General features: G+C 43.6%; 1 protein-coding gene across 5 annotated transcripts in view; it reads left to right on the top strand.

Moving 5' to 3' along the window:
* Window positions 1–22851, top strand: part of LOC140388345 (receptor-type tyrosine-protein phosphatase gamma-like) — a 1184455-nt gene that overhangs the window by 1072625 nt on the left and 88979 nt on the right. For all 5 annotated transcript variants that reach the window (XM_072472367.1, XM_072472365.1, XM_072472362.1 and 2 more), the window contains 6 exons: window positions 5761–5852; window positions 13034–13130; window positions 13702–13784; window positions 14379–14513; window positions 15071–15205; window positions 18936–19108. In XM_072472367.1, the coding sequence (XP_072328468.1) occupies window positions 5761–5852; window positions 13034–13130; window positions 13702–13784; window positions 14379–14513; window positions 15071–15205; window positions 18936–19108 (715 nt within the window). The remainder of the gene's footprint in view (window positions 1–5760; window positions 5853–13033; window positions 13131–13701; window positions 13785–14378; window positions 14514–15070; window positions 15206–18935; window positions 19109–22851) is intronic.

The following is a 22851-nucleotide window of genomic DNA, read 5'->3' as shown; positions in this document are numbered from 1 at the left end:
CTTCTCTGATGTCTTCACATCTGTCCTAAAGTGCACTGTCCAGAATTGGCCAAGATATTCCAGCCAAGACCGAACAAATGACTTATGCCAATGCAACATAACCTCCTTGCTCTTATCCTGAATGGCTCTATTAGTAAAGCCCAGGATACTCTGCTTTATTAACTGCACTTTCAATCTTTCCTGCCACCTTCATTGGTATGTACATATATATCCAGGCACCCTGCTCCTGCACCCCTTTAGAGTTGTACCCTTTGTTTTATATTGATACTCCATGTTCTCCTTATCAAACTTCACATTTCTCCACATTGAAATTCATCTGCCACTTTTGAGCCATTCAACCAACTTGGCTATGTGTCTTTGAAGTTCTACACTATACCCTTCTCACAGTTAACAATACTTCCAAGTTTTGTATCAGCGTAAACTTTGAAATTGTGCCCTGCTCACCAAGGTCAAGGTCATTAATATATATCAGGAATAGCAAGGATCCCAACACATCCTGGGGAACTCCACCATTCACAAGAGTTGGCTAATGATCCCAGACAGAAATCCATGCACAGAGCCTGAGAGAAGGTATAATGGTAGCCATGCATCCACCATGGTCATTGGTTTGCTCAAAATGTGCTTTCGATGTTTGGACAGATCAGAAGGTGCTCTTCAGTACTCTCCTGCTCACTTACGGTAGTGGTATTCTGTGCCTTGTGCAACCTGGCACCCCAGAGAGAGGAAGTGCTGGCAGAGGAGGACCTAATGGAAAGAGCCACATCTGCTGCTGATGAATCTACTGATGAGGGTGAGCCATGCCAGCCAGCTGGGTTCCAGAGCGATGCACGATTCTCTAATAATGAAAAGATTTCAGTAGCCATGTGTCATTTGCTCAATGAGAACATCATGGCCATACTCACCTTTTCATCGTATCCCGCACATCGACACCAAGGCCACCTGTGCATGTACCAAGGCAGAGTTACCAAATGAGGCCAATCAGAGGGACCCACATGAACACAAACTCCTTGAGCAGCATTCATTCAACTCAAATGCCAACCACATGAATTAAACAATAATGCAGCTGGAAGACCAAGTGCAATAACATTATAACAATTTTCACAACTCTCAAAATTGAACAATCAGGCTTGTAGATCCATATGTGACTAATGTAGTGTTTTAAATCATTTATGGGTGCTACAGCATGGTTCTTCCCCATGCCACCAACTGACCCTTATGCCCCTTTGCCTGGGATGACATTGGCGATCAAGTGGCACCTACTCAACAATAACCTGCTCACGGACACTCAGTTTGGGTTCTGCCAGGGTCACTCAGCTCCTGACCTCATTACAGCTTTGGTTCAAACATGGACAAAAGAGCTGAATGCCAGAAGTGAGGTGAGAGTGACTGCCCTTGACATCAAGGCAGCATTTGACCGAGTATGGCATCAAGGAGCCCAAGCTAAAGTGGAGTCAATAGGAATCAGGGGGAAAACTCCCCGCTGGTTGGAGTCAAACCGGGCACAAAGGAAGATGGTTGCGGTGTTGGAGGTCCATCATCTCAGCTCCAGGACAACACTGCAGGAGTTCCTCAGGGTAGTATCCCAGGCCCAACCATCTTCAGCTGCTTCATCAATCACCTCCCTTTGTGCATAAGGTCAGAAGTGGGGATGTTTGCAGATGACTGCACAAGGTTCAGCACCATTTGCAACTCTTCAGATACTGAAGCAGTCCTTGTCCAAATGCAGCAAGACCTGGACAATATCTAGGCTTGGGCTGACAAGCGGCAAGTTACCTTCGCGCCACACAAGTGCCAGGCAATGACCATCTCCTACAAGAGAGGATCTAACCATCTCCCCTTGACATTCAATGACGTTATAATAATAATCTTTATTATTGTCACAAGTAGGCTTACGTTAACACTGCAATGAAGTTACTGTGAAAATACCATCGCTGAATCCGCCACAATCAACAACCTGGGGGTTACCATTGATCAGAAACTGAACTGGACTAGCCATATTAATACTGTGGCTACCAGAGAAGGTCAAAGGCTAGGAATCCTGCGGTGAGTAACTCCCTCCTGACCCCCCAAAGTCTGCCCACCATCTACAAGACAGAGGTTAGGGGTGTATTGGAATACTCTCCGCTTAGCTGGATGAGTGCAGCTCCAACAACACTCCAGAAGCTCGACACCATCCAGGACAAAGCAACCTGCTTGATTTCTCCCCCTTCCACAAACATTCAAACCCTTCACCGCCGATGAACAGTGGCAGCCATTTCTACCATCTACAAGGTGCACTGCAGTAACTCACCAAGCTTCCTTAGATAGCACCTTCCAAACCCACGGCCACTACCATCTGGAAGGACAAGAGCAGCAGATACCTGGGAACCCCACCGCCTGGAGGTTCCCCTCCAAATCACTCACCACCCAGAATTGGAAATATATCGCCGTTCCTTCACTGTCACTGGGGCAAAATCCTTGAACTCCCTTCCTAACAGCACAGTGGGTGTACCTATACCTCAAGGACTGCAGTGGTTCAAGACGGCAACTCACCACCACCTTCTGAAGAACAACTAGGAATGGGTAATAAATGCTGGCCGAACCAGCGATGCACACATCCCGTAAATGAATTTTTAAAAAATTGCTTGGTTGGCAGAGATAGTGATGGCCCTAGTGTGATGGGAGTCTCCTGCTCAGTGGCAGGCAGCTCAACTGTTGTCATGGCACTCTGAAGCTGGTACTAGGTGGGGAGAAAGGATGTGATCTGCATTGTGAGGGCGCAATCTTCTCAAAAGGGAACAAAGTCCCCAAGCGAGCACATTTAGCTGCGTATTTCCCAGCACTCATAGTGCCGACAAACACTTGCTATTCAATGCGACTCACTTTGAATAAGGGGCCTGAATGGGGAACTCCCGCCCAAGGCCATATATAGCCCTGTTTTTTACAATGGGGAGCTCCACTCGCCGGAACTCCCATTGTAGTGAGAGATCTGGACGCCATTTTTAAATGGCATCCTGATCTCCGAGGCCCCCAGAAGAATCCCCGACCCTCCCAGCCTGAATACAATATGGGAGGGTCCCGTGCCCCCTCACCACCCACTACCCATCCCCCTAACCCCCCCCGCAAGCCCCGACACCCACGCCGGGCAACCCCGGCCCAATCGCACGTGCGCAAAAAAGGCCAGCTTGGCACCTTGGCAGTGCCACCTGGGAATCTTGGCAGTGCCAGGCTGACACCCAAATAGCACTGCTGCAAGGGCATCAGGTTGGCACTGCAAGGGTACCCAGGTGGCACCAGAAGTTTCAGGGTGCCACCCTGCCCAAAAGGAATGCAGCTGGGGGTCTCCGATCCCCTTGGAGACCACCACGAGTGCTGTTCCGTATGGCACCCGTTTTTGGGGACCAGTACCAAATGGCGCTCGCCCGAGGTCCCTGAGGTAAAAGGATTGAATTCCAAAGCTTCAGTTACCTCAGGAATCTGCATTTTACAGTAAGGCTCACTACCTCGTTCTACTATGCAAATTTGCCAAAAGGTGATCTCGCCCATTGTGGGTAGGATTCACCTTGCAACGTCTCGAGAGCTTGCATTGAACTTCGTGAGGGTTTGCAAGCCAGGTAGGTCCCGGAAGACGAGTATCCCGGCTTTCAATGGCCACACTGCGCCGTGGCTAGCTCCTTTCCAGCACAACGTAGCCGGAGGATTACGCCCTGAGTCTTCCACTTCCTCCTCCAAGGTTATTATTGGTCCTATGGGGCTGGTGGCTAAGCTGCCGATGTTTCAGCTGTGGAGGAAACAAAACAATCATTTCAGATTAGTTAAGAGAGAGACATTTCCTAAAAACACACACTCTCAACAGTAGGAGATGGTAACCAGGGTTTGAACCTTAGGCCCTTCAACATTGAGAAACACATTCCTCCCCGAATTCTGCAAGCCTCCAAAGTCAAAAGCCATCAATTCCACCTCCCCGCCACCTTCCCCAGTTTCCAACCCCACCTCCCCTTCTTCAGCACTGTTTCCAAAAAGAGAACTATGTGTCCTTTGAATCTCTCCACCCTGAGACATTCCTCCAAGCTCACCTTGCCCAATGGCGAGACTCCACTGATTTGCTGTCAGTTCAAGCACTTCCTGCTCTATTGGGATGAAAATTCTCTTGCTGACTTGACCACCTCTGGGCCTCGCCCTCTCTCTGGAATTATGTTCCCTTATCTCCTGAAAATAAGAAGGGAGATTGCAATAAATATGCTTGCTAAAATCAAATGCATGGCTAACATGTCCTTTGTCGCCGTTCAACATTTTTCAATCCTCCTTACTAACTAACAGACAGATGGTGAATTTTATAACCCCCCCCCCCCACCACACCGCCTGAATCCATTGGTGCCATGCAAAGTGGTATGTTTTCTTCATGGCGTCTCGTGCGCTTGGCCAAGAAACGAGGCAATCCCACTCTTGACACGCATTCCGTCCCTATACCCTTCCATTTAGATCCATCTCCAAAATGCTTCCACATTCACCCTGGCAGATCATACAAAGTCATTGAGCCTTTTGCGGCACTGTAATCAAGTCATTTGGATGACCCCACTGCTGAGACCTAGATTGCTTTTGTTTGGCTGGGAAGTCTTCTCTTTCTGTCAGCAGGCATGAGGGTCTCCCACTGTTCGTTCACAGCATGGAGGAGAACTCACAGGTAGTCATCATCAAACTATGGGGCCATCCAGCTTTCCATTGGACCGCTGTTTATTGGTCGCAAGGTACTTTATTCGGCATCTTTAAAAGGCGGGGATGGAAGTCAGCGAACTACGCACTTCAGGATCGAACTCCAGTCCCTCACACCACCACCAAGAGAAATGCAAAGTTCATCTCACGGTGTTATCAAATCTGTCAGTGCTGGCGATTGCAGACTCTGCTCCTCAGAGTTTAATTCGTATTGTTATTTTTTATCCTGTTTCTAGTGTCCTGAGCTTACCCTATCACTCAAATGCTCGCAAATCCTTGATGTTTGAAATGTCAACTATGAAAATGGCTTTAACCTTTACAGAATGCCAAATGGGAAATTTTATCTCTAATTCCTCTTTTTAATATCTTGACAGTACATTTCTGACAAAGATTTGATTTTTTTTTTTGATGTTTGAAACCAAGGCATTGCATGTTTTCCCCAGCCTTTCGCTTAGTTTGCTTTGATGGCTGAAACAATGAAATGGATGCATTTTTTCATGGAAAAAATTAAGACAGAAGATCGTATTACACTGCACATTGTTTTATTTAATTTGTATATTGGTATCTTTTACATCCAATAATTTTAGCTCATACTGTTGGTGTACTTGTCTTGCTGTGTGATCAATATTGCACTAATTTAATTCTCTGCCTCTAAAATCAGAACATAATGCTAAATTATTTGGAATATACAAAAAATATTTGTTTTGTCACCAAGGCAACAAAGCTAATATTGGATTTATTACCTCATGTTGAGCTCAGGTGTGCTTTTTGTCTCAATATACTAAATAAATAATTAAAGCTCTCCATTCCCACCCAAATGCATTCGTTAAAATGTAATCCCAGAGCAGTTCTGGTTTGCCATATGTGTTGCATTTTGATTAGTTTTCTTCAAAGCTGATTTATGTACATTAGTTAAGGCTGAAGCATTTTTGAGACTTACTTACACACAAGTAACACCAGTTCAGCTTTTTGTACGAAAATATATTTTATCAATTGGACCAAACTCAAGCACCTCTGCTGTAATTGTGTTAGTTACCTGGCAAACTCTTTATTTGTTCTTCCTTATAGATGATATGGAGGCCATTCCAGTCAAGCAGTTTGTAAAGCACATCAATGAATTATACACCAATAACCAACATGGATTCTCTGAAGAATTTGAGGTAAATTACTGTTGCAATAGTTCCTAAATTGTTGGGAGTGGGTTCCCTTTTTCCCTGTGCTGAGTTGGATAAATCAGAGGTTGTCACTGTTTTGTACTATTTGATTGTGTAATGTCATTTAAATGAAATTATACAATGGAAGCTAATGGCCAAAACTACAAAAAAAAGAAGTCCAGTACCTTCCATTTTAATCTATTTGTCAGTTGTAATAATTTATACTTTCCTGCTTCTTCTTAACTTATAGTTTGTTACATGTCCCACAGTAATTTATGGGATTGATTTTTTTTTTAAGTGTCTATTTCCTTGAAGTTCCATAATTTCACTTTGAACAATTAAAATTATATGTAAATACAAAAAAAAAGATCCTGAATCATCCCATGTATATGAGGACAGAAATATACTGGATGGAATACAATACTGGGATAGTTTAGACTTTTTTAAAATGGGGAACTAGTTTGAATTTGGTTCAAAAGGCACTTTAGTGTTCCACGCTGTCAACTGTCTATGACTGCACAGTTTTTGCATTTCCTGCTTTAGGGCTGGAAAATACTGCACTGGTTTAAGCACAGCATATGTCTGCATCTTGGAGCACTCTCATGAAGAACTGTTGCTGAAATTCGGATTGGAGTGCTGCTTGTTCTCCTGCATGTCATCCCTTACAAGATTCAGAGAACCTCATGATATCCACTTCCTGCATTCTACGATGTGATCTCTTCCAGCTGCTGTGCTTCATTGACTGTTTGTGTATCTTGTATACAAATCCCCATATTTTAATCTTTTTTTTAATCTCTCCAGCCTTAATGTCAAAATTCCAAGACCATGCAAACCTTTCCTTTCGGACAGCAGGACAATCTAGACCTAGATTGGTCCATGAGTTCCTAACATTAGCAGCTCTCGGTTAAGTTGCAAAGAGGCATGATTTTTTAAAAAGTGATCCCTTCCCATAAACCAGATAACTTTACCTCCCTTCCCTCGCTCCAACTGAATGAGCTGAGCTGGGCCATGCTCCCCCTTGGGTGCTGTCACTTTTAAGTATAGTGATTCTGACACTTTCTGTTTTTTCTTTATGCATTTGCTTAACCATATGCCCCATATTCCGCTGCATGGTACTGACAGTGCTGTCAGAAATCTCTCCATGCTTGCTGAGCACCATTAATATTGGCATACAATTCAAATACATTTTTTTGTTCTTTGTCGTTAAACTTATACCATTTAGTGCATTTAAATAAATGCTAAACTGCGGCATTTATCCTGTTTCGCTAATAGTATTAGAAGATTGGAATTCAAAATTTATAAAGTCCCTTATAAATGAGGACTTTTTGAGAATTGCTGGTAATTGGTTGTGTTAAGTTCTGCCGTTATGATATGAAATTGCAGAATCTAATTTCAGACAAAAATCTGTCAACGTGAGATACATTTTTTTCACAAATCATAAACACTGTCCTTAATGAGTCCTTAAATGTGCTTCTAACTCTTTTCTAAACAATTCACACTGCTATAAATTTGAATTTGACTGAATTAGAGATCAAAAGATTAAAAGGTGATGGAGCACAACAGTCATTTGGATTAATGAATTCATTTTTCATCACACGTCTTGATTTGTTTATTAGATGAAATTATTCCACAGTGTGTATAATGGTGTAACAAACGGATGTGATTAATAGCAGTGGTCTGCCAGATCATGAATAATAGATTTTGGCTGATTTGAATTAGATCGTCTTGATCAGAAGCAATTCTCTTGGGGCAAGTGTTTGTCCTGCATACTGTCAACATGGTTAAAGGCTTTTATCTCTGCTCAGTCATTTAGCTGATGGTTTGTCAATGCCAGTAACTACCAAACTGCACACTTCTGCTTTCCTTGCAAATAGCTAAATGTCAAAATGGTGCACTTACTATAGAATGATGTACTGTATATGTGCCGTGCAGTCATATTTACAATGAGATTTGTTGCCAAGCCAATTAAGTCAGTTGGATCCAACATTCTTTAAACTTTGTTTATTTTCAAGTTCATTTTTTTCCTCGTCTTACCTGCCCACCTTTACCAATCATACCCACATTAGGTCCACCATAAACATTTGTTGAGCTGGAAAGGCAGCTGTAGGTTATTGTCTCCCATGCAAGAATGGCCCACTTACTGAATTCCTTGTTTCCCCATTGCCTGGCTACTACCTCCCAAAGAATCATTTGAAATTGGGAACTTGCCATGCTGGAGAATTATGTTTGCAATCCTACCTTATTTTCCCTGAGTCTGTAAAGCATTAGCACAACAACTCTGTGTCACTGGACTGTAAACTGCATTTCTCAATTTAATTCTTCAAAAAGCTATTTTCTTCAGTCTGCTTCACAATATCTTTTATCAGTCTAAAAGTCAGTTCTGTTGTTAACAAATAAGTGCTTTATCCTGAGTTTTTAATCTAACTTTGTTAGTGAGAAAATAGACCACCTTTACACTGCAGTACCCGAGATTCACGGTCAATTGTTTGTTTCAGTTGATACTTGTATAAGTAATTAAGGTTTTTAGAAAGGGTTGTTGATCCGAATAGAGCATTACATTATGTCTGAAGCTTTATACATTTCTTTTGCCAAGTGACTTAACAAAAATATGGGAATATGATGTTGTTAACTTTCCTGTTGACTGAAGTTTGGGCTGTTTTACTGGGTTTGTTACTGCAATTCTAATATCTGGTGAAACTGTGATTTTCTATGCAGCATCCATGTAAACTGCAGAATTTGAACTGTATATATAAATCTATACTTCAAATGCTGCAATTTGCACAATACTGTATAGAAAATCACACGCATTTACATTACAGTCATGTACCATGTTCTTCAAATTTGTGTTAGAAAAATAAAGATTAATACACTGTTCTCAAAATAACCTGTGTTTTTAAATAATTTGATGAGAACAGTCTATATAATTCACTGTGAGTAAACTGCAGGGCATGAGGAGGGGGAGAAACCAATAGGCCAGAAATTCCATAGATGGCAGTACCAGGCACATTGGAAATTGAATCATATTACCCTTTTGTGTAACAAGAGCTTATTTAAAAGTAATTAATTTTCAGCTTGAGGTAAGTTAGTTGCTGCTACCCAGACTTATATTTTTCATAATAATCTGGATTCCATTTTTTCTTCCCAAAGCACAAACAGATCAAACAGTGATTTGTTAGAAATAATTAATCTCAAAGAAGTATCTGTTTAAATAATATCATCACTCCCAAAACGCTTGCAACATGAATCCTTTTGCAGTATGTTTTCCCCTAAGTATGTGCAGAGATCAGCATTAAATTACTTTGCTGTGGGGTCTGATAGCAATAATTACTTTTCCAGTTCTTTCCCACATAATAACTGAAGATTCCATTTCCAAGAATTTGTTTCCTTCCCTGTATTAATATGTATGAGGTGGAAAAGCAGACAAAGTAAAAACTAAATTATTTACGTGTTTTGGTTTTATATATCTCCAACCATAATTAAAATCTGAAGGATATTTCTCACTTGTAAGAATACATTTTCTGTGCCTGAAAGATTGTTTGGCAATAATTACTTACTGCACTGTTAAAAATGTATCTTAGACTGGAATGAGCAAGCCCTAACTTTGTTTGGAGTTTATAGTGGGTATATATCATGTAAGTACACCAACTATATGTTTCATTGCTGGTTCCCTTGGTGAGATACTGGTATAGCGAAGGTTGTGGAACAATAGGGAAACTTGGACAGCAACCCCGTGATTTCCATGTTCAAATACATATGAGCAGTTGCTGTCTGATTTACTCTTTAATAATGATGAGCGGTACTTATTTTTAATAAAAAATTGGACCATTGAAACCGGGCATGCTAAAAGGTAACCTTCTGAGCAAACTTTTAACTGCGTGCAAATCTGCATGTAAGGGAACTGTTATTTGATCATCTAACATTCTGTTAAATTGCTTTTTTCTATGCATGTTGTATTATGTATGCTTATGTCAATATGGTAACGCACAATCACTAAGCAACTCCACAGACGAAATTGGTGTGTTAAATACAATGAAATGCTCCATTCCAGGAAAGGATCACTTGTTAGTTATATTTAATGTGATGCGTGACTTTTGCAGCTTGCATAAAATGTGTTAAAGTGGATTGCTTTAGCTCTACTGATGACAGGAATAATGGCTTATAACCAGAAGCATTCTCTTGCATTTGTCTTTTTTGTCATTTTAAAATACTGCATCTTTTCTTTTCTACCTCTTCCTTCAAATGACAGTGTGATGCTCCTCAGCTGAGAAAGGGAGTAATTCATGTAGGGATACACTTCTGAAGCATGCGTTGGTGCTTCCTGTTCAACTAGAGCTGACAGAACATTAATCTCTGCAAGATAATCACATTATAGAGGGCTTGATTTTCCTGAGACCTTGAAGAACAAGACTTTGCGGCAGGTCTATACTTGGATTCTAATGCAGCATATGTAATGATAGTGATGTGAATGTAACATATCAAGCATACATTTATTAAGATTCCTAGCAACATTAGATTTTCGTTGTTTCGACACATCCACCTCTGAACTTGATTACATTTGGCTCTGTTGCACCTGATATTGTCTGGGGAGGAATTCTCAAATACTTCATCATAAACTGAAATATTAGGATGGAAGTTTGGTTGTTTATTAAAACTTGCAGTTATATTTGAGCGTCCTATAATACAAAGATAATCACGATAATCTCTGGCTTCTCTTCTTCACTATGACACATTTTCTTAAATCTCTGTTCTCTGCCCCTCCTGCTGTGTCCATTCCTTCCCCTCGCCCACCAAACCAAATTTCCACCAATCCAGTGTTCCTCCATGCCCTAGCCATGAATTTGCTTCCTTCTCTAATAGTCCTTCTATTGCCGCCTTATGCCCCCGAAAGCTTAGCTTGTCCTTGAGATTCACCTCCTTCGCTATCAAATCATTGTTGAAAATTTAAATTGACCAAGCATCCACATCCTTCAGGGGAAGTAAGTTCCAGATTTTTGTGAGAAAAAAATGTTTCGGTCTCTCTATGAAATGGCCTGGCTCTAATTCTTACGATTATGACCTCTTGTTGTGGATTTTCCCTTAAAAGTAAATTATTTCTTTGTATGTATAAAATCAAATCACGGGGTGGGGGGGGATTTTCCGTGCCCCTCGAGTCGTGTTTCTCGGCGTTGGGAGGCGGCCCGCCATTGGCTGGTGGTGGGATCTTCTGGTCCTGCCGCTGTCAATGAAATTTCCCATTGAATTCTGCCACCTGGTAACCCCATGGCAGGGGATCGCCATCGGCGGGTCCAGAAGATCCCGCTGGTGAGAGCAGCCAGAAAATTCACACCCCTCTCCCGTATCATTATAAACACCTCAATTAGATCACCCCTTCTAAACTCAATGAAATAAAAATACAACTTGTCATGTTTTCTTACACCCTAGCATCATTCTGGTTGACCTGTGCTGTGACTTCCCAAAGCCAATCTATCTTTCAAGAGGTTTGTTACCTAAAACTGAACAATAGTGCGCCAGATGAGGATCTTGAGGCTCTGTACAACTGAAGCATTATTTTCTCACATTGAATTCCAACCCCACTGAGATGAAGACCAACATTTCATTAACTTTTTTTTGATTGTTTTTTGTGCCGTACACCAGCTTTTGGTGATTTATGTACATGCACACCTAAGTCCTTTTGTTTTGTCATGGATCCTCTCAGCAATATGCCAATATTCTGATTTGCCTTTCTCAGATCCAATGTGGACAATCTCACACTTACCCACTTTAAACTCTCTCTGCCATAATTCTGCCCCTTCATTTAATCTGACTGTATCTGTTTGTAATTTTCTGTTCCCATCCACACAATTTATTGTACCTTCAGTGCCATCTACAACTTCATATACAACTCTGTATTCCTTCATTAAAGTCATTGATGCATATGGTAAAGAACTGAGGTCCCAGTACAGATCCTTGGAGCAAGCATACACTTGTCATATCTGCCCAATCGGGAAGGAAGCCTTTCTTCTACCCTCAACCCATGTTATTATATTGGTTCTGTACCTTGGGCTCATTTTTGTCCATAATCTTTTGTATGAAACCTTATCAAATGTCTTTCTAGGTGAGTATTGATTTTATCCGTATGATGTACTCACGTAGATCATCTGTTTATGATATTCAGCAATCTGGCCGATGGTTTTCTGCTTTTCCCGTTATCCTATTTTGATCTGAGATGTGAAAGTAGCAACCTCAGCACATTTTACAAATCTAAGTTTGAAAGATTGTGGTCAGATAGGGAAGGCTTTCAGTTGGGATTGCTAGCCTGTGGTGAGTTGGTGATAGGGATGCTACAATTGCTACAGTGAGGACCAACTCACACTAAATGTTCCTTTCCTTAATATAAATGGAAAGAAAATCATCTGAGTACGATCTTCTCCATCAGATTTTCTGTTCTGTACTCCTCCTCAATGATACTTAATGCCAGGCAATAAGGATGAAAGCCGACTCCATCATATTTACAAGTGACTACTAAACTCTTTGAAACTGGAACTTCCAGCCCTTTAAATTCAACTACCAATCCAACCTTTTTTGCTAACTTTTTTCTTGTGGGGGATAAAAAGGGCATTTAATTTCCTTTCATTTTTTCCAACAATTTTAATCTCTTCTCTCTCTTAAAAGTACTGACTCTTCACCCCCCCCAGTGGCCCACCTAAGGGATGCACGTCTCAAAAGCAGCAGATTTTACATTTGAACCAGATAATCCTGGATGGGACTTCCAACAGGAAGTGCTAGGTAGCAATCAGGAGTAGAGGCATGAACTATTTTCCTTTCCCAAGTTGAAGAGCACAGAAGCCAGTTGCAGCGTTTCAACTGCTGCTCAAGATGTGGGAAGCAGATGCTGCAAGCTGAGCGTCCAAGCTACAACCTCCCAGTTCTGAATGACTCAACTATTGACTGGGTAAACGCACTGAGTCTTCATGGGCATTTAATTTTCATTTTGAACCACAGTTAAATACCAGATAATCCTTCTGATATTTGAGATAAAATGTCTGCATCTTTAAAAAGCCGGAAATTTATTTCTGTAACTAAGTATTGACTTGTATATGATAATCTATGCACATAAAATGAAAGTGTGGTGTGCCCAACTATTGAATGTCGTAATGTTTTGAATAGGAAATCAGTGAAGTATTCCTTATTCCTTTTTTAATTTGTAGGAAGTGCAGCGTTGTACAACCGATATGAACATCACATCAGAACATTCCAACCATCCAGATAACAAGCACAAAAACCGATACATCAACATTGTAGCATGTAAGACTATGCTGGATTCAAATATATTAATGTCAAAATCAGTCTTTCATATATTGCACTGAAATCTACCCACCTTGGGTGGTGAAGGAGTACATCTTGTATAAAAAGCATGAGGTTGTTCAATCAAGATTCTGATAATGATTATTTAGCCCCAAATAACAGTAAATTATTTCAATTGGCAATGAGTGTCCTTGTTTTGTGTTTACAGTGTTCATTCATTCATTTATGTGTGCTCTGCCCAAAGGCAGGTCTTAATTGGTACATTGTCTGCTGATGCTTCACCCTGAACCATTTCCTTGGCAGTCTTTTGTCAGTGGAGGATTGCCATTGCCTTCCACTCTCAGGCAGGGTGATGAGGCAGATCCCAAGTTTACCTCAAATAGAATGAAAATCGAATCCACAATGTCAGCATTATTCTGCACCACATGCTAGACATCAGGCTATCTGACCTTACTGAATTGTGTGTTATTTTATTTGTTGAATATCTGTCAGAATTTGTGAAGTAACATTTGAAATATCTATGAAGATCAAAGTGGTTTATTCTTGTGGATTAATATTTCCCCTTCTGCAGATGATCACAGCAGAGTTAAACTAAGGCCAATACCAGGAAAGGATTCAAAGCACAGTGACTACATCAATGCCAATTATGTCGATGTAAGTTATTCTTTTATATCTACTGTATTTCTTTCACTTGCCAGGGTCATTCAATTCAAAGAATTCTAGAATTGAAATAGAGACTGGGTGAATCACGGATTTGAACACTACTGTATATGTTGTTTGATTTCTAAGTTCTAGATTTAAGTTCACCTTAGGCAGACAGTTAAGCCAATATTTCTGTTTTTCTTTCTCTGACTCTCTTTCCCTTCCTTTCCTATAATAAATGTAGGTAAAATTAGTTTCAACTTCTTCAAAACTGCTTCTAGTGGTTGCATCGAACTGTATTTTTTGAAAGCAGAATTTCTGTTCCAGCAGAATTTAAAAATGTGGAGTAAAGGAAAATCTTGACAATTAAATGGATATGAATTGTGTGGCGTTTCAATCATTGAATTTTCACATTTGTGCAGAGAAGCCTCAAGAGTAGTGAAATATTGGTTCAGATTTTGCAGAGGAAATGATAGCGAGTTTAATTTTACCAAAATGTCAAAGCCTTCACAGCTTAAAAGAGATTATCATGGTGTTTACCTTTTCAGGTTTGATTTTTGGGCAGTACATCCAACTTTTTTTGATGTTGTTTTCTCCCCTCGACAGGGTTACAACAAGTCAAAAGCCTATATAGCTACACAAGGACCTCTTAAACCTACGTTTGAAGATTTTTGGAGAATGATATGGGAACAAAACACAGGAATCATTGTTATGATTACAAATTTAGTGGAGAAAGGACGAGTAAGTGATCTTCTTCATTTATTGTTTTCAGATTCTTGGTTTGATTTGAATTCATCATACATTTATATAGCACCTGTCATGGCCATGGGATGTCTCAAACACATTGCAGATAATGAAGTACTTCTGAAGTGTATTCACTGCTATAAATGAGAAATGCTATTTACAATTTGCATGTAACAAGCTTCTACGAACAACAATGTAATTACATCCAGATAATCTGTTATTGTGACAAATGAATATTGACTGGGACACTAAGCACTACTCCCCTACTGTTTTTCAAAATAGTGCTGAGGGGCCTTATTCATCCACCTGTAGAAGGCAGATAGTCCCTCATTTCAGCACTTCATTCAAAGACAGCACTCCTGACAGTGCAACACTCCCTCTGTACTGCAGTGTCAACTTGATTTTTGTGCTCAAGTCCTGGACTTGACAACTTTCTCATTCAAGAGGCAAGTGTGCTACCAACAGCCATAGCGAACATAAATGTATTGTAATATTGACATTTTTTTATGGCTCTCTGGGTGGAATTAGACTTCTCTATTTCTTGTTTTTTTTAGCGAAAATGTGATCAGTACTGGCCAAGTGAGAACAATGAAGAGTACGGCAATATTATTGTCACCTTGAAGAGCACAAAAGTACGGGCATGTTGCACCGTACGCCGCTTCACCATAAGGAACACAAAAGTTAAAAAGGTAAATGTAGAAATATAAGTGTGCCTTTTCATACTTCTCAAACACACATGAGGAACCTTAGGCTTGGCACAATTACAAACAAATGTGAAAAGATAAACTATAGGTTATTTATAAAGTGCTTTTCATGTCCTTAGAGCATCTTAAAATGCCAGCAGTCAATAAATTCCATTTGAATTGCAGTCATAGTTATGACATAGGGCAACACAGTAACCAATTTTTCTGCAACAAGGTCCCTCAAACAGTAATGAGGTAACAGACAAACTGACATTTCTTATGATGTTGGTGAAGGGATACACGTTTGCAAGGACATCAGGGAAACTCTCCAGATCTTTGCACAGGACCATAACATATTTGGCATCCACCTCAACATGTAGGTGCGACTCGGTTCAATTTGCTCCTGGAAAATAGTTCTCATCTTTACCATGCATTAAAAGAAATACATTTTTTGCACTTCAAAATAAAGGTACGGGAAATATATTTTTATGATGCGATGCATAATTGGAAGAATCATCCTTCATTTGCTGCAATGGAAATTATGGGCGCAATTGTACCGTCATGCTGCGTCCGGAAAGCAGCGCTTGAACGCCTTGCAAGATCTCGTGTAAATTGGCAGGATCACTTTTTAGCAAATCTGCATATTAAAATGAGACGGCGGGTCTCACTTTAATGTGCAGTTTCCTGAGTTACCCGAGGCATGTGATCTATCCCTTTCGCCTCGAAAACCTTGGGCAAGTGCTGTTCAGTACTGTTCTTCACAAGCAGGGACTAGATAAAACGGCACTTATGGGAGCTTCCCAAGGGATCGGAGGCCCCCAGGTGCATGCCCATTGGGCAGGGTAGTGCACTGGCACTGCTGGTGCCACCAGGGCACCCTGGCACTTCCAGCCTGACACCATGGCACTGCCAGTGTGCCAGGTTGGCACTGCCAAGGTGCCAAGCTGGCATTTTCTGTGCAGTGGCAACCTGAATGGGAGTGCCCTGCGCTGGTGCTTGGGGCTGGGAACCCTCCCATAGTGCATTGGGCCTGGGGGGGGGGGGGGGGGGGGGGGGGGTCGCTTTAGGGTTCCAGAGATTGGGACGGCGTCCTGATCTCTCCTTATACTGGGGAGTTTTGGTGAGCAGAGCTCCTCAGTGCACAAAACGGGGCTATGTGTGGGCTCTGTTGCACTTTCCCCTTTGAGGGCCTCTATCTAACGCGAGTGCTGTTTTATAGCGTTGTGTTTCTCGGTGCTGCGCTCGCAATGGGCCTTTGTTCCCATTTAGTTCAATTCCACCCAATATAACTGTTTCATCCAGCATTAACCACAGAATTGAATGTTTTTATGCAAACATCCATACAGTGGCTGTCCACCTTTAACCTACAGGGATGTCAATTTTGTTTGTTGGCACCATAGATAATGTGAACAACTGAAACTGCTGGGGCTGGATTGTCCGTTTTTGGGCCTGTGTCCCCACACCATCGAGAAACCTGTGGGGCGGGATTATCTGACCCCCCCACCGGGTAATTTGGAGTAGGTCCCTTACCGACGGGACCTGGCGGCGCTGGCGGGCTCCGGGGTTCTTGGGGGGCACGGGGGGATCCGGCCCGGGAGGTTCCCCCACGGTGGCCTGGCCTGCAATCGGGGTCCACCGATCCGCGGGCGGGCCTGTGCCGTGGGGGCCCTCTATCCTTCCGCACCGGAGGCCATTCCCGGTGCGGAAACGAAGCCCTCTGCACATGCGCGGGGATAGCGTCAGCACACGCTGGCGCTCCTGCGCATGCGCCAACTCGCGCCGGCCGGCGGAGTCCCTTCGGCGCCGGTTGGCGTGGAGCCAAGCCCCTTTCCCGCCGGCCAACGGGGCGCAAACCACTCCGGGGCGGGCCTAGCCCCTGAAGGTGCGGAGGATTCCGCTCCTTTGGGGCGGCCCGTCACCGGAGTGGTTCACGCCACTCTGTCCCGCCGGGCCACTCCGTCCCGCCGGGCCACTCCGTCCCGCCGGGTAGGAGAGAATCCCGCCCGTGGTCTTTTACTGACGTCAAAAGGCCACAGGTTCCCTGTCTTGCTGGAGGCTAGCAGGCAGCCGACACGGCCCCCAGCACTTCCGGATCAGAGGCCGTACCTGCAGCGGCCGTGCCGTGCTCCATGGTGGACTCAGCCCACGGACCGGGACCAGCAAAATAGTGTCCCGCATTGGCTGCTCCCGCGCCCCGGACTGCCCGCCCACATTGCCCCCAGCCCCGAGGACTGAGACCGCAGCCACAACGCGGCGGTGGGACCATGAGAGAACCACGGCGTCGGGAATTCAGCTGGTCGGCAACGGAGCATCGCAGGCCAGTCCTCAGGCAATGGCGATTGTCAGTGGGGGGGGGAAGAGAATTTGAAAACAACGCGCTTCCGATTTCGGCGCCAAAACGGATTCTCTGCCCCATCACCGAACGCGATTTCGGCGTCGGGGAGCGGAGAATGCAGCCCCTGATTTTTCATTTTCCTCCTGAAGTATATATTTACACTAAATCATGCTTTGCTTGGATCGAGATAAACTCAAATGCTAAAGCACTGATTCACTGGACAGGATTCCCTCAGCCCAGGGCCGGGCCGAAGAATCGCTGTGACCGGCGCGAATTGCACCATGCCGCCCCGACACCCGGGTGCGATTTTCCGCAGAGCGGAGAACAGGCGCCATTGGCGCCAGTCGGGGGCCGCTCTACGGGGCCCCCTCCCCCGACGATTCTCGGACTGTGATGGGCCGAGTGGCCGTAACAAAAAACCCGAGTCCCGCCAGCGCCATTCTAACCTGGTCTTACCCGGCGGGCCCGCGGCGTTTAAGGATCCGGGGGCGGCCTGTGGGGGGTGGGAGGGGCGGGGGGGCCCTCTCTGCTGTGGCCTGGCCCGCGATCGGGGCCCACCGATCGGCGGGCTGGGGCATCTTTTCTTCCGCGCCGGCCCCTGTAGCCCTACGCCATGTTGCGTCGCTCCAGTGCCGTACTGGCCCCCTACAGGTGCCAGAATTGCTGATGCTGAGGCCATGTTGATGCCAACGGCGTTTATGACGGCGTCAACACTTAGCCTCAGGATCAGAGAATCCCACCCACTGTTCTAGAACAACACGAAAATAGCTTTCTGACAATGGGTCCGCGGCAAATGTCCTAGTCTTGGCCCTGCACACTTCTAAAAAAAACAATGGGTGCCTGTAGCTTTCAAATGTTTTTTTAGAGGAGTGATCACTGATTAGTTGTCTGTCTCCTCTGCCCACCTTTTCTCTCTGATTAGAGAATTGCTATGTGATCTGGGAGGACCTGGGGAGGAAGGGAGGTGACACAAATGCATCAATAGATTATCAAAGTTGTGTCTGTTTACAGGCATTCCAACACACGAGGAATTTGGAATAAAGATAGCATTGACTTCATCATTATTCAATTCTGAATTGCCACCTGACAAATTCGTGAATTTGCTATGCGATCAGTTTTTCTTGCTATTAGCCACTTAAAGTAGAAGTAAGCAGTCCATGGTTTAATTCTGATTTTGTTGGATTTATTATACTTTTCTGAAGGTTTTCAAAATTTTCCCTGCTTTTTTTGGTCTTGTAATTGCATATTGCAATCTGAATTGCAGAAGTAAGTATTACGCACGGGTGTTGGGTCAAGCAATAATGTACGACTGTTGTCCTAGTTGGCACAGTTTTCGATTTGCCAATTTTCGTCCAAATGAAGTTTTACATATTGACTAATACTGATGAATTGTGGTTACAGGGACAAAAGGGAAACCCCAAGGGACGTCAAAATGAGCGAATGGTTATCCAATATCACTATACACAGTGGCCCGATATGGGGGTACCAGAATATGCACTTCCTGTACTCACCTTTGTAAGAAAGTCATCTGCAGCTCAAATATCAGACATGGGACCAGTGGTAGTACATTGCAGGTATGTGGAAATGATTATTCCTCACATGTTTGAGGGAAATCAAATTGTGCATGGCACTGCATTTGATTCAGCTCCTTATATTAAAATAATTTTCGTGTTTCAGGATCATTCATTCTTCTGGTTGCATCAATAATGTGCCGGAGTTTCTGCTTGCTTTCCACCCTATTTTCTAAACGTCCAGGCAGAATTAACTAAAATAACGCAAAGGATTGCGGAATTTGAAACACAAGTGAATGATACCTGGAACCACTTACTCTTGAGCTTTCATAATCTTTTACGTTGAGTTCAACAGTCAGTTTGCTGAAGCAATTCTTGTTCACAAAACTAGCCATGTTCCCATGTTAGCATGGTGAATTTCTGCCAGTTACAGCTGATCAGCATTCTTTCTCATATTTCATTCAGAAGTTTGGCTCCAAAGGTACATATGGTCACATTAATCCACTATTAATGATATACAGCTGCAGTGATCACCAGTCAATTGGTCTGCCTCACATACTGTTGTCACATTAGATTGTTTAAAATTCAGTTTAAATTTGTCAAAGTTCAGTCAGTTGGTCTACCCTTGTACATAATTCCTATAATCAGTGTTGAAAACAAAGGTAGTTTTAAGGGATTTATATTTGTATTCGTAAACATTAGAAATAAGGTATAGTTTTAAATATGTTTAGTTTAATGTTTCTGTGCCTGGAAGGGTAAGTTAGATTCATGCTGGACAAAGGTGTTCGTATGTGTGGGGGTTGATTAAGTTTCAACTGTGTTTCTATTGTGCTTATCAAGAGGGCTATGGCGTGAAGAATAAATAAAAGGCATAAGCATGTGTGGGTTGAGGAGCAGCTGGGGCCTTGTAAGGTGCAGAAGCTTTAAAGTTTTAATTTAGCTAATTTGATTGCAGTTGGAGATAGATAATGAGACCAGCTCTCACAGCTCTGCTAGAAGCAGTTGGTTTTCGAAGACTAAAGAGGGAACATCTCTCTCAACTTTGCTAGAAGAAAAGCCATACCATGGAGTAATGGTGGGGAAATTGCTGGAGTCTCTAATCAGAGATGGGGTAATTGAACACCATGAAAAATTTTGGTCAATCAGGGAGAGCCAACATGGATTTGTGAAGGGAAGGTCATGCCTGACTGATTTAATTGAATTTGTTGAGGAGGTGACCAAGGTAATGGACCAGGGAATGTCTATTGATGTAATTTATATGGACTTCCAGAAGGCATTTGATAAAGTCCCACATAAGAGACTGTGAACTAAGGTGGAAGCCCACGGAGTTGAGAGCACATTATTGACATGGTTAGGAAATTGGTTGAGTGGCAGATGACGGAGAGTGTGGATAATGGATAATTACTCAAAATGGCAGGTGTACCACAAGGAGCATAGGATGTCTCTGCATGCCGACAACCTGTTGCTGTACATCAGGGATCCGACCCCGACAATGGGAGTCATAATAGAGATACAAAAGCAGTTTGGAGCTTTATCCGGGTATAAACTGAATTGGGACAAAAGTTAATGTTTTCCGGTCACGCCACCGGGGAGGAGAACTCCTTTGGGGGTGTTGCCATTCAGGCTGACGAACTCGCATTTCAGGTACTTAACGGTACAGGTGGCAAAGGATTGGACACAGCTTCAGAAGCTAAATTTTACAAGCTTGGTGAGCAGGGTGAAGGCAGAAGTTCAGAGATGGGATAGACTTCCGCTGTCGTTAGCTGGGCGAGTGCAATCGGTGAAGAAATTAAATGAAAATCGCTTATTGTCACAGTTGGCTTCAAATGAAGTTACTGTGAAAAGCCCCCAGTCGCCACATTCCGTCGCCTGTTCAGGGAGGCTGGTACGGATATTGAACCGTGCTGCTGGCTTGCCTTGGTCTGCTTTAAAAGTCAGCTCTTTAGCCCTGTGCTAAACCAGCCCTAGTAAGATGAATCTCTTTCCACAGTTCTTGTTCCTGTTTCAAAGGCGTTCTTTGTAGGGGTGGAAAGCATGATTTTGTCGTTTATTTGGGCAGGGAAGGTGGTAAGGATCCGAAGAGTGGTCCTACAGAGGGACCGGCAGTCAGTGGGGTTGGAGCTGCCAAACCTGCTTTACTATTATTGGGTGGCGAAGGCGGAGAAGGTGTTGGGTTGGTGGGGGATCAGGTCATGTGAGGGGACGGGATTGCGGGTGCTGGTGATGGCCCCGCTCCCGTTCTCCCCGAGGAAGTTTTCAGGGGACCCGGTGGTGGTGGCTATGCTAAAAATATAGAGACAATTACAGCAGAAGTTTAAAACGGGGAGAAGGTCGCGGATGATACCGATCAGGGACAACCATAGGTTTGAGCCGGCTAGGGTGGACGGCAGGTTTAAGGAATGGGACGATAAGTGGGTGGGGGTAATGGGATTTTGTTCCTGCAGGGGCTGTTTGTGAGTTTTGGGGAGTTACCGGAGAAGTATGGGTGTGTGCAGTCGGAGGTGTTCTCATACTTGCAAGTCCAAAATATTGCGAGGAAGGTTTATTCAAGTTTTCCAGTTGCGTCACCTGTGTCGTTGATGGAGCGGGTACTGTCGCTGGTCGGGTTGAAGGAGGGTAATACTTCAGCTATCTATGGGAGGCTGTTGGCAGGGAACTGGGCCTTTCTGGTGAGAATTGAGGCGAAATGGGAGGAAGAACTTGGGTAAAGTGGAGGAAGGGGTGTAGTGTGAGGCCTTATGGAGCATGAATGCTACGTCATCTTGTGCGAGGCTCGGGATCTTACAACTGAAGGTGGTGCATCGGACGCACTTAACGAGGGCAAGGGTGAGTCAGGTGTTTGAGGGGTTAGAAGATGAGTGCAAACTGTGTGGGAAGGGCCCAGCGAATTACGTACATATATTTTGGACATGTCCTAAGCTAGTGTTGCTCTTTTTAGCCTTAGTCTATTGGCTCTGATTACGTCACCTTTGCTCACGAGTCGCCAGGTATCTTTATGATACCGCCACGTGGTTCAAGTTCAGGTTATGATTAATAATACAGCACACCGCTTAGTAAGGATTAAACCAACGGTCATTTATTATATACAACAAGCAATATTAATACACTAATACTATTATCTATATAATAAACCTATCACTACTGGCCAATACTTAACTTAGGAAAAGCCCACCAGGTCAGGGAAACGAATGGCTTGTCCAATCAAATCTGGCCCGCGGGATTCAAAAGGCTGCTACAGGTCGGTGGCTAGGTGTCTCTACCGGATAGCGATCGCTGGATTCAAACTTACTGTTGCCGGTTGCTGTTCTTGCGAAGGTCTCGAGCAGGCGAAGAGGAGAGAGAGAGATCTGAACTTGGCCCCTCACTTTTATAGGGCCCAGGGGCTTCCCGCCTCCCGGGGCGGCCCTTGACCCTGAGTCCCAAGTGATTGGATTTGTTCCCAATCCCTGGGGTCGATGTGTCCAATGGTGAGGTGATTCCTCGATCGGGGGGTGGTCGTTCACCTGTCTTTGTTTCGGCCACTGCAGGCGCCGACAGGTCTGGCCCGGTATTCAATTGCTAATATGTTGCGATTGTTCCCGGGGATAGCTGATTTAACTGCAGATGTCTGGATAGATGGGCTGCAAACAGTCCTGAATGTAACTGCAAATACCTGGGTTGATGGGCTGTTGATAGCCCTGAGTATCGATCTGGGCTAACTTCCCAGAGCCGAATATGCAATACTGTCTGCAGCTGCCTGCTTGTGTCTTGTTAGCTGCTTTTCCCAGCAGTCTTTCGGGTTAGCCATTTCAAACTGGGTTTTGGCC

The sequence above is a fragment of the Scyliorhinus torazame genome, chromosome 13 (assembly GCF_047496885.1).
Source record: "Scyliorhinus torazame isolate Kashiwa2021f chromosome 13, sScyTor2.1, whole genome shotgun sequence".
Taxonomy (NCBI): domain Eukaryota; kingdom Metazoa; phylum Chordata; class Chondrichthyes; order Carcharhiniformes; family Scyliorhinidae; genus Scyliorhinus; species Scyliorhinus torazame.
This window is presented reverse-complemented; position numbering and strand designations above follow the sequence as displayed.